An 11,979-nucleotide genomic window follows, 5' to 3' on the forward strand; every position below is an offset into this window, starting at 1 on the left:
CTACACCACCCCCCCCCCCCCACCACCACTCCACCCCCCCCCCCAATCAGGACACCACACAGCCTCCCACATCAGCGTAGAGGGCTTCGTTGTACTCGGGCTCGTATCCCACCACCACCCCAACTCCACCCAACCCCAACTCCACCCTAACCCCAGCTCCACCCACCTCAACCCCAACTCCAACACCACCACTACACCACCCCCCCCCCCTCCCCCCCCCAATCAGGAGACCACACAGCCTCCACCAATCAGGACACCACCACCTCCACTACACCACTACACCACCCCCCCCCCACCACCTCCACTACACCACTACATCATCCCCCCCCCCCCCACTCAGGACACCACACAGCCTCCGACATCGGCGTAGAGGGCCTCGTTATACTCGGGCTCGTATCCCAGCCGCTGGGCGACTGCCGCCTGGCACGAGGGTAGCGGCAGGTCGGCCTCCCACTCCTCCTCGTAGGGGACCCACTTCACGTAGAGGTCGCTCTCGGCCGACGAGAAGAGGGCCTCGGACAGGCTGCCCGGGTTTTTGCGGCTGAAGGCGGCACGCAGCGAACGGCGGATGTCCTTGGGGGCGCAGGCCACCTGGTGGAGAGAGGGTGGTGGGTGGTGGGGGGGGGAGAGGTAGGAGATGTTGACTAACTCGCCTGGTCTACGGGAGGTCGTGGGTTCGATCTGTGACCCTGTGAGATGTTGACTACCTCGCCTGGTCGACGGGAGGTCGTGGGTTCGATCTGTGACCCTGTGAGATGTTGACTACCTCGCCTGGTCTACGGGAGGTCGTGGGTTCGATCTGTGACCCTGTGAGATGTTGACTACCTCGCCTGGTCTGCGGGAGGTCGTGGGTTCGATCTGTGACCCTGTGAGATGTTGACTACCTCGCCTGGTCTACGGGAGGTCGTGGGTTTGATCTGTGACTCTGTGAGATGTTGACTACCTCGCCTGGTCTACGGGAGGTCGTGGGTTCGATCTGTGACCCTGTGAGATGTTGACTACCTCGCCTGGTCTACGGGAGGTCGTGGGTTCGATCTGTGACCCTGTGAGATGTTGACTACCTCGCCTGGTCTACGGGAGGTCGTGGGTTCGATCTGTGACCCTGTGAGATGTCGACTACCTCGCCTGGTCTACGGGAGGTCGTGGGTTCGATCTGTGACCCTGTGAGATGTCGACTACCTCGCCTGGTCTACGGGAGGTCGTGGGTTCGATCTGTGACCCTGTGAGATGTTGACTACCTCGCCTGGTCTACGGGAGGTCGTGGGTTCGATCTGTGACCCTGTGAGATGTTGACTACCTCGCCTGGTCTACAGGAGGTCGTGGGTTCGATCTGTGACCCTGTGAGATGTTGACTACCTCGCCTGGTCTACAGGGGGTCGTGGGTTCGATCTGTGACCCTGTGAGATGTTGACTACCTCGCCTGGTCTACAGGAGGTCGTGGGTTCGATCCCTGACCATGACGATGCCTGCCACACAGAGTCCCACCACACAAAGCACACCACCCCACCACCACACACACAGAGAGACCCACCACACACACACACCACCACACACACACCACCACCACAGACACACCCCCCACAAACCTGCAGGTAGACAACTTCCTGCGCGTGCTTAGACGGAGCCAGTCCCTGCACCGACAGCCGTCGTGACGCTCGCCCGCTGCCAGTCGACAACTCCGAGGACGACTCCGAGGAGGAGGACTCCGAGAGGATTGCGCAGTCCGAGTCGGAGGAGGACCCCGACCCGTGGCGGCGAGACCGTCTCCCCACGGCGTAGAGACCCGGCACGGCGGGAATCGTAGCTCCGTTGGCACGGACAGAGGCGCGGTACCAGGGACGGTCCATGAGACGCTGGGCCAAGTCTAGAGCTGGGGAGGTGGGGGGTGGTGGGAGGGTTAGGAGGGTGGTGGTGGTGGTGGTGGTTAGGAGGGTGGTGGTGGTGGTTGGGGTGGTGGTGGTGGTGGTGGTGGGTGGAGGTGGTGGTTAGGAGGATGGTGGTGGTGGTGGTTGGGGTGGTGGTGGTGGTGGGTGGAGGTGGTGGTTAGGAGGATGGTGGAGGTGATGGTTGGGGTTGTGGTGGTGGTGGTTGTGGTGGTGGTTGGGGTTGTGGTTAGGAGGATGGTGGTGGTTGTAGTGGTGGTGGTTAGGGTGGTTAGGGTGGTGGTGGTGGTAGTTGGGGTGGTTGGGGTGGTGGTGGTGGTGGTTGGGGTGGTGGCTGTGTTGGCACGGACAGAAGCGCGGTACCAGGGGCGGTCCATGAGACGCTGGGCCAAGTCTAGAGCTGGGGAGGTGGGTGGTGGTGGGAGGGTTAGGAGGGTGGTGGTGGTGGTTAGGAGGGTGGTGGTGGTGGTGGTTGGGGTGGTTGGGGTGGTTGGGGTGGTTGGGGTGGTTGGGGTGGTTAGAAGGATGGTGGAGGTGGTGGTGATGGTTAGGGTGGTGGTGGTGGTGGTGGGTGGAGGTGGTGGTTAGGAGGATGGTGGAGGTGATGGTGGTGGTGGTGGTGGTTGGGGTGGTGGTGGTGGGGGTGGTGATGGGGGTGGTGGTGGTGGTGGTGGTGGTTGGGGTGGTGGTGGTGGTGGGGGTGGTGGTGGTGGTTGGGGTGGTGGTTGGGGTGGTGGTGGTGGTGGTGGGGGTGGTGGTGGTGGTTGGGGTGGTGGTTGGGGTGGTGGTGGTGGTGGTGGTGGTGGGGGTGGTGGTTGGGGTGGTGGTGGTGGTGGATGGGGTGGTGGTGGTGGTGGGGATGGTGGTGGTGGTTGGGGTGGTGGTTGGGGTGGTGGTTGGGGTGGTGGTGGTGGTGGTGGTGGTGGGGGTGGTGGTGGTGGTGGGGATGGTGGTGGTGGTGGTGGGGGTGGTGGTGGTGGTGGGGATGGTGGTGGTGGTGGTGGGGATGGTGGTGGTGGTGGGGATGGTGGTGGTGGTTGGGGTGGTGGTGGTGGTGGTGGTGGTGGGGATGGTGGTGATGGAGGTGGTGGTAGTGGTGGTGGTTGGGGTGGTGGTGGTGGTGGGGGTGGTGGTGGTGGTTGGGGTGGTGGTTGGGGTGGTGGGGGTGGTAGTGGTGGTGGTGGTGGTGGTGGTGGTGGGGGTGGTGGTTGGGGTGGTGGTGGTGGTGGATGGGGTGGTGGTGGTGGTGGGGATGGTGGTGGTGGTTGGGGTGGTGGTTGGGGTGGTGGTTGGGGTGGTGGTGGTGGTGGGGATGGTGGTGGTGGTGGTGGGGGTGGTGGTGGTGGTGGGGATGGTGTTGGTGGTGGTGGGGATGGTGGTGGTGGTGGGGATGGTGGTGGTGGTTGGGGTGGTGGTGGTGGTGGTGGGGATGGTGGTGATGGAGGTGGTGGTAGTGGTGGTGGTTGGGGTGGTGGTGGTGGTGGGGGTGGTGGTGGTGGTTGGGGTGGTGGTTGGGGTGGTGGTGGTGGTTGGGGTGGTGGTGGTGGTGGGGGTGGTGGTGGTGGTGGGGGTGGTGATGGTGGTGGTGGTGGTTGGGGTGGTGGTGATGGGGGTGGTGGTGGTGGTGGTGGGGATGGTGGTGGTGGTGGTGGTGGGGGTGGTGGTGGTGGTGGTTGGGGTGGTGGTGGTGGTGGTTGGGGTGGTGGTGGTGGTGGTTGGGGTGGTGGTGGTGGTGGGGGTGGTGGTGGTGGTTGGGGTGGTGGTTGGGGTGGTGGTGGTGGTGGTGGTTGGGGTGGTGGTGGTGGTGGGGGTGGTGGTGGTGGTGGGGGTGGTGATGGTGGTGGTGGTGGTTGGGGTGGTGGTGGTGGTGGTGGGGGTGGTGGTGGTGATGGGGGTGGTGGTGGTTGGGGTGGTGGTGGTGGTGGGGGTGGTGGTGGTGGTGGGGGTGGTTGGGGTGGTGGTGGTGGGGGTGGTGGTGGTGATGGGGGTGGTGATGGTGGTGGTGGTGGTTGGGGTGGTGGTGGTGGTGGTGGGGGTGGTGGTGGTGATGGGGGTGGTGATGGGGGTGGTGATGGTGGTGGTGGTGGTTGGGGTGGTGGTGGTGGTGGTGGGGGTGGTGGTGGGGGGTGGTGGTGGTGATGGGGGTGGTGATGGTGGTGGTGGTGGTTGGGGTGGTGGTGGTGGTGGTGGGGGTGGTGGTGGTGGTGGGGGTGGTGATGGTGGTGGTGGTGGTGGGGGTGGTGGTGGGGGTGGTGGTGGTGATGGGGGTGGTGATGGTGGTGGTGGTGGTTGGGGTGGTGGTGGGGGTGGTGGTGGTGGTGGTGGTGGTTGGGGTGGTGGTGGTGGTGGGGGTGGTGGTGGTGGTGGGGGTGGTGGTGGTGGTGGTTGGGGTGGTGGTGGTGGTGGGGGTGGTGGTGGTGGTGGGGGTGGTGATGGTGGTGGTGGTGGTTGGGGTGGTGGTGGTGGTGGTGGGGGTGGTGGTGGTGATGGGGGTGGTGGTGGTGGTGGTCTATTGGAAGTTCTACACGAGGCCTGGCACGTAGCTCAGTATAGTGTATAGTGTAGTAGTGTAGTGTATAGTGTAGTAGTGTATAGTGTAGTAGTGTAGTGTATAGTGTAGTAGTGTATAGTGTAGTGTATAGTGTAGTAGTGTATAGTGTAGTGTAGAGTGTAGTAGTGTATAGTGTAGTGTAGAGTGTAGTGTGGTAGTGTAGTGTATAGTGTAGTAGTGTAGTGTATAGTGTGTAGTGTAGTAGTGTATAGTGTAGTAGTGTATAGTGTAGTAGTGTATAGTGTAGTGTATAGTGTAGTGTATAGTGTAGTGTAGAGTGTAGTAGTGTATAGTGTAGTAGTGTATAGTGTAGTAGTGTATAGTGTAGTGTAGTAATGTATAGTGTAGTGTATAGTGTAGTGTAGAGTGTAGTGTGGTAGTGTAGTGTATAGTGTAGTGTAGAGTGTAGTGTGGTAGTGTAGTGTATAGTGTAGTAGTGTAGTGTATAGTGTAGTGTATAGTGTAGTAGTGTAGTGTATAGTGTGTAGTGTATAGTGTAGTGTAGAGTGGGCTGTGGGGCTCTGAGTAGAGACACCTTCGATGATGTCTGTCTCTTTTGTTGGCATGAGACGTCTCCGGACGGATTCCTTCCAGGTCTGCACGGCTCCATCCAGAGCTGCGGAGAGCGAGACGGAGGCAGAGAGACAGAGAGAGAGACAGAGAGACAGAGACAGAGAGAGAGACAGACAGAGAGACAGAGAGACAGAGAGATAGAGAGACACAGACAGAGAGAGAGAGACAGAGAGAGAGACAGAGAGATAGAGACAGACAGAGAGACAGAGAGACAGAGAGACAGAGAGATAGAGAGACACAGACAGAGAGAGAGAGACAGAGAGAGACAGAGAGAGAGACACAGAGACAAAGAGACAGACAGAGACAGAGAAAGAGAGAGAGACAGAGAGAGACAGACAGAGAGACAGTGAGAGACAGAGACACAGAGACACAGAGACACAGAGAGAGACAGAGAGAGACAGACAGACAGAGACAGAGAGAGATAAGGGGTTAGACTACCTCGCCTGGTCTACAGGAGGTCGTGGGTTCGATCTATGACCCTGTGAGATGTTGACTACCTCGCCTGGTCTACAGGAGGTCGTGGGTTCGATCCCTTGAGCCTGACGATGCCTGTTGCTGTATATTTGTAGTCTGCGTGGTGGATTTTTCCCACTAAAGCCACCATCATCACCACCATCACCACCACAAACATCAAAACCACCACCATCACCACCATCACCACTACCATCACCATCACCACCATCACCACTATCACCACCAACATCATCACCACCATCATCACCATCACCACTACCATCACCACCATCACCACCACCACCATCATCACCAACATCACCACCACCACCATCAAAACCACCACCATCACCACCATCACTAACTTAACAGGCCTGTTGGGGCAATTGCTGTCAGTAGTATCGAGCACACATACCCCAGGTAGCCTCTGCACCACCACTCCCCACACACACACAGTGCGCTAACCACTGCACCACCACTCCCCAAACACACACAGTGCGCTAACCACTGCACCACCACTCCCCAAACACACACAGTGCGCTAACCACTGCACCACCATTCCCCAAACACACACAGTGCGCTAACCACTGCCTCACCACTCCCCAAACACACACACAGACACACACACACAGACACACAGACACACACATACACAGACACACAAACACACACACAGACACACACAAACACACACACACAGAGACACACACACAGACACACACAGACACACACACAGACACACACACAGACACACAAACACACACACAGACACACACAAACACACACACAGACACACACAAACACACACACACAGAGACACACACACAGACACACACAGACACACACACAGACACACACACACAGACACACACAGACACACAGACAGACACACACACACACAGACACACAGACAGACGCACAGACACACACACAGACACACACACACACACAGACACACACACAGACACACACAGACACACACACAGTGCGCTAACCGCTGCACCACGGCTCCCACTACACACACACAGACACACACAGACACACACAGACACACACACAGATACACAGACACACAGATACACAGACACACACACATATACACAGACACACACAGACACACACACAGACACACACACACAGATACACAGACACACACACATATACACAGATACACACAGACACACACACATACACACACACACACAGACACACACACATATACACAGACACACACACACATATACACAGATACACACAGACACACACAGAGACACACACAGACACACACACACAGATACACAGACACACACACATATACACACAGACACACACACATACACACACACAGACACACACACATATACACAGACACACAGAAACATATACACAGATACACACAGACACACACAGAGACACACACAGACACACACACACAGATACACAGACACACACACATATACACAGATACACACAGACACACACACATACACACACACAGACACACACACACAGATACACAGACACACACACAAACATATACACAGATACACACAGACACACACAGAGACACACACAGACACACAGACACACACACACAGACACACACAGACATAGACACACACAGACACACACACACACAGTGCGCTAACCGCTGCACCACCACTCACACTCTTCTGCCTGCTTCGTGTTGGCTGCATCGAAGCTCTTCCTGACGGTCGATCTGAAGGCGCCCAGAGCCTCCTCCACTCCCTCCATCATCGTGATGCCTGCGGGCAGAGTAGTGAATAGTGTAGTGTATAGTGTAGTGTGTAGTGTATAGTGTAGTAGTGTAGTGTATAGTGTAGTGTATAGTGTAGTGTATAGTGTAGTGTATAGTGTAGTAGTGTAGTGTATAGTGTAGTGTATAGTGTAGTGTATAGTGTAGTGTATAGTGTAGTAGTGTAGTGTATAGTGTAGTGTATAGTGTAGTGTATAGTGTAGTGTATAGTGTAGTGTATAGTGTAGTGTATAGTGTAGTGTATAGTGTAGTAGTGTAGTGTATAGTGTAGTGTATAGTGTAGTGTATAGTGTAGTGTATAGTGTAGTGTATAGTGTAATGTAGTAGTGTATAGTGTAGTGTATAGTGTAGTGTATAGTGTAGTAGTGTATAGTGTAGTGTATTGTAGTAGTGTATAGTGTAGTGTATAGTGTAGTGTATAGTGTAGTGTATAGTGTAGTGTATAGTGTAGTGTATAGTGTAATGTAGTAGTGTATAGTGTAGTGTATAGTGTAGTGTATAGTGTAGTAGTGTATAGTGTAGTGTATTGTAGTAGTGTATAGTGTAGTGTATAGTGTAGTGTATAGTGTAGTGTATAGTGTATTGTAGTAGTGTATAGTGTAGTGTATAGTGTAGTGTATAGTGTAGTAGTGTATAGTGTAGTGTATTGTAGTAGTGTATAGTGTAGTGTATAGTGTAGTGTATAGTGTAGTAGTGTATAGTGTAGTGTAGTAGTGTAGTGTATAGTGTAGTAGTGTATAGTGTAGTGTATAGTGTAGTGTATAGTGTAGTAGTGTATAGTGTAGTGTAGTAGTGTAGTGTATAGTGTAGTAGTGTATAGTGTAGTGTATAGTGTAGTATATAGTGTAGTAGTGTATAGTGTAGTGTATAGTGTAGTGTATAGTGTATAGTGTAGTAGTGTATAGTGTAGTGTAGTAGTGTATAGTGTAGTGTAGTAGTGTATAGTGTAGTGTAGTAGTGTAGTGTATAGTGTAGTAGTGTATAGTGTAGTGTATAGTGTAGTGTATAGTGTAGTAGTGTATAGTGTAGTGTATAGTGTAGTGTATAGTGTAGTGTAGTAGTGTATAGTGTAGTAGTGTATAGTGTAGTGTAGTAGTGTATAGTGTAGTGTAGTAGTGTATAGTGTAGTAGTGTATAGTGTAGTAGTGTATAGTGTAGTGTATAGTGTATAGTGTAGTGTATAGTGTATAGTGTAGTAGTGTATAGTGTAGTGTAGTAGTGTATAGTGTAGTGTAGTAGTGTATAGTGTAGTAGTGTATAGTGTAGTAGTGTATAGTGTAGTGTATAGTGTAGTGTATAGTGTAGTGTATAGTGTAGTGTATAGTGTAGTGTAGTAGTGTATAGTGTAGTACTGTATAGTGTAGTAGTGTAAAGTGTAGTGTATAGTGTATAGTGTAGTGTATAGTGTATAGTGTAGTGTAGTAGTGTATAGTGTAGTGTAGTAGTGTATAGTGTAGTGTAGTAGTGTATAGTGTAGTAGTGTATAGTGTAGTAGTGTATAGTGTAGTGTATAGTGTAGTGTAGTAGTGTATAGTGTAGTGTAGTGTATAGTGTAGTGTAGTAGTGTATAGTGTAGTAGTGTATAGTGTAGTAGTGTATAGTGTAGTGTATAGTGTAGTGTAGTAGTGTATAGTGTAGTGTAGTGTATAGTGTAGTGTAGTAGTGTATAGTGTAGTAGTGTATAGTGTAGTGTATAGTGTAGTGCATAGTGTAGTGTAGTAGTGTATAGTGTAGTGTATAGTGTAGTGTAGTAGTGTATAGTGTAGTGTGTAGTGTAGTGTATAGTGTAGTGTAGTAGTGTATAGTGTAGTAGTGTATAGTGTAGTGTATAGTGTAGTAGTGTATAGTGTAGTGTATAGTGTAGTGTATAGTGTAGTAGTGTATAGTGTAGTGTATAGTGTAGTGTATAGTGTAGTGTATAGTGTAGTGTATAGTGTAGTGTAGTAGTGTATAGTGTAGTAGTGTATAGTGTAGTGTATAGTGTAGTAGTGTATAGTGTAGTGTATAGTGTAGTGTATAGTGTAGTGTAGTAGTGTATAGTGTAGTGTATAGTGTAGTAGTGTATAGTGTAGTGTATAGTGTAGTAGTGTATAGTGTAGTGTATAGTGTAGTAGTGTATAGTGTAGTGTATAGTAGTGTATAGTGTAGTGTATAGTGTAGTAGTGTATAGTATAGTGTAGTGTATAGTGTAGTAGTGTATAGTGTAGCAGTGTATAGTGTAGTAGTGTATAGTGTAGTGGATAGTGTAGTGTATAGTGTAGTAGTGTATAATGTAGTGTATAGTGTAGTGGATAGTGTAGTGTATAGTGTAGTAGTGTATAATGTAGTGTATAGTGTAGTGTATAGTGTAGTGTATAGTGTGGTGTATAGTGTAGTGTATAGTAGTGTAGTGTATAGTAGTGTAGTGTATAGTGTCTAGTGTAGTGTATAGTGTAGTGTATAGTGTAGTGTATAGTGTAGTGTATAGTGTAGTAGTGTATAGTAGTGTAGTGTATAGTGTAGTGTATAGTGTAGTGTGTAGTGTAGTAGTGTATAGTGTAGTGTAGTATATAGTGTAGTAGTGTAGTAGTGTATAGTGTAGTGTAGTAGTGTATAGTGTAGTGTAGTATATAGTGTATAGTGTAGTAGTGTATAGTGTAGTAGTGTATAGTGTAGTAGTGTATAGTGTAGTGTATAGTGTAGTAGTGTATAGTGTAGTGTAGTAGTGTATAGTGTAGTGTATAGTGTAGTGTAGTAGTGAATAGTGTAGTAGTGTATAGTGTAGTAGTGTATAGTGTAGTGTAGTAGTGTATAGTGTAGTGTAGTAGTGTATAGTGTAGTGTAGTAGTGTATAGTGTAGTGTATAGTGTAGTAGTGTATAGTGTAGTGTAGTAGTGTATAGTATAGTGTAGTAGTGTATAGTGTAGTGTAGTAGTGTATAGTGTAGTGTAGTAGTGTATAGTGTAGTGTATAGTGTAGTAGTGTATAGTGTAGTGTAGTAGTGTATAGTGTAGTGTAGTAGTGTATAGTGTAGTGTATAGTGTAGTGTAGTAGTGTATAGTGTAGTGTAGTAGTGTATAGTGTAGTAGTGTATAGTGTAGTGTATAGTGTAGTGTAGTAGTGTATAGTGTAGTGTAGTATGTAAGCTTAGCGAGTTTTGTACCTCGACTATCAGACCAGAGTGTCGCGTAGAATTCGCGACAGACAGCGATGATCCGTCACCACTGCCGGCTCGATCTCACTGTGTTCGTACGCCTGTGTGTGTGTCTATCTGTGTGTCTGTGTGTACGCCTGTGTGTGTGTCTGTGTGTACGCCTGTGTGTGTGTCTGTGTGTGTGTCTGTGTGTACGCCTGTGTGTGTCTATCTGTGTGTGTGTGTCTGTGTGTGTGTCTATCTGTGTATGTGTCTGTGTGTGTGTCTATCTATGTGTGTGTCTGTCTGTGTGTACGCCTGTGTGTGTGTCTATCTATGTGTGTGTCTACCTATGTGTGTGTCTGTCTGTGTGTACGCCTGTGTGTGTGTCTACCTATGTGTGTGTGTGTCTGTGTGTACGCCTGTGTGTGTGTGTGTCTGTGTGTGTGTACGCCTGTGTGTGTGTGTCTCTGTGTACCTGTGTGTGTGTGTCTGTCCTGTCTCTCTGCAACGTCTACAGAGACAAGTTTATAGGGAGAGAGAGAGACACAGGTAGCTATGGAGGTAGTAGGCGAGAGAGCGACTGAGGTATGTGCTGTTTTGCGCGCCTTCAAGATTCCTGTCACGTTAAATACAGCAGGGTGTGGGTGACTGTGTGTGAGTGACTGTGTGTCTGGGTGTGTCTGGGTGGGTCTTAGTTTGTTTTGATCAGGGTAGGGTTGGTTTAGGAGGAAACAGGGAGCGGTGGTGCAGCGGTTAGCAGCTCTGCAATTCGCAATTTGGGGGTGTCAGTGTGTGTGTGTGTCAGTGTGTGTGTGTCAGTGTGTGTGTGTGTGTGTCAGTGTGTGTGTGTGTGTGTCAGTGTGTGTGTGTGTCAGTGTGTGTTTGTGTCAATGTGTGTGTGTGTCAGTGTGTGTGTGTCAGTGTGTGTGTGTGTCAGTGTGTGTGTGTGTCAGTATGTGCGTGTGTCAGTGTGTGTGTGTCAGTGTGTGTGTGTGTGTCAGTGTGTGTGTGTCAGTGTGTGTGTGTCACTGTGTGTGTGTCAGTGTGTGTTTGTGTCAGTGTGTGTGTGTGGCAGTGTGTGTGTGTGTGTCAATGTGTGTGTGTGTCAGTGTGTGTGTGTCTGTGTGTGTGTCTGTGTGTGACTATGTGTATGTGTTAATGTGTGTGTGTGTCAGTGTGTGTGTCAGTGTGTGTGTGTCAGTGTGTGTGTGTCAGTGTGTGCGTGTCAATGTGTGTGTGTGTCAGTGTGTGTGTGTGTCAGTGAGTGTGTGTAAATGTGTGTGTGTGTCAGTGTGTGTGTGTGACCTGGTCAAGGCCTATGATACCATCAGTAGGCCTTTGCTCTGGGTTGTTCTTCGTGCTTTCAGAGTCCCTGACCCTCTGCTCACCATCAGAGCCTTTCCCTGTACACCTTGGGGTGCGACAGGGATGTCCTCTGGCTCCCACATTATTTCACATCTATTTTGACCGCGTAGTTCGTGAAGCCTTCAATAGCTGTACCGGGGGAATTTCCATCTGGTACAGATATAATGGGAGGCTGATCGACGCCCGGGTGCGATCAAGGGATGGCTCCCTGTTGGTCAACCACGTTATGTATGCCGATGATTTGGTAATAGCTGCTCATTCA

At 50.6% G+C, this 11,979-nt stretch overlaps 1 protein-coding gene across 1 annotated transcript; it reads right to left on the reverse strand.

Moving 5' to 3' along the window:
• Window positions 1-336: 336 nt before the first annotated feature.
• LOC144955587 (uncharacterized) lies at window positions 337-10,478 on the reverse strand. Its single transcript, XM_078885762.1, has 5 exons — window positions 10,380-10,478; window positions 7,128-7,226; window positions 4,970-5,050; window positions 1,587-1,870; window positions 337-591 (listed from the first exon to the last, which is right to left on the reverse strand). Exons 2-5 carry the CDS (start codon window positions 7,216-7,218, stop codon window positions 337-339), a joined length of 711 nt encoding a protein of 236 aa, XP_078741888.1. The 5' UTR covers window positions 7,219-7,226; window positions 10,380-10,478.
• Between the last annotated feature and the right edge of the window lie 1,501 nt (window positions 10,479-11,979).

Source organism: Lampetra fluviatilis, unplaced genomic scaffold (assembly GCF_964198595.1).
Source record: "Lampetra fluviatilis unplaced genomic scaffold, kcLamFluv1.1 SCAFFOLD_504, whole genome shotgun sequence".
Lineage (NCBI taxonomy): Eukaryota > Metazoa > Chordata > Hyperoartia > Petromyzontiformes > Petromyzontidae > Lampetra > Lampetra fluviatilis.

Excerpts from the sequence above, each read along its gene's own strand:
- LOC144955587 (XM_078885762.1), bottom strand. The coding sequence starts at position 7,218 with ATGATGGAGGGAGTGGAGGAGGCTCTGGGCGCCTTCAGATCGACCGTC. Across the intron at positions 5,051-7,127 it reads CACGAAGCAGGCAGAAGAGT|CTCTGGATGGAGCCGTGCAG; the intron begins GTGAGTGGTGGT and ends CGCTCTCCGCAG. Across the intron at positions 1,871-4,969 it reads AGAGACAGACATCATCGAAG|CTCTAGACTTGGCCCAGCGT; the intron begins GTGTCTCTACTC and ends CCACCTCCCCAG.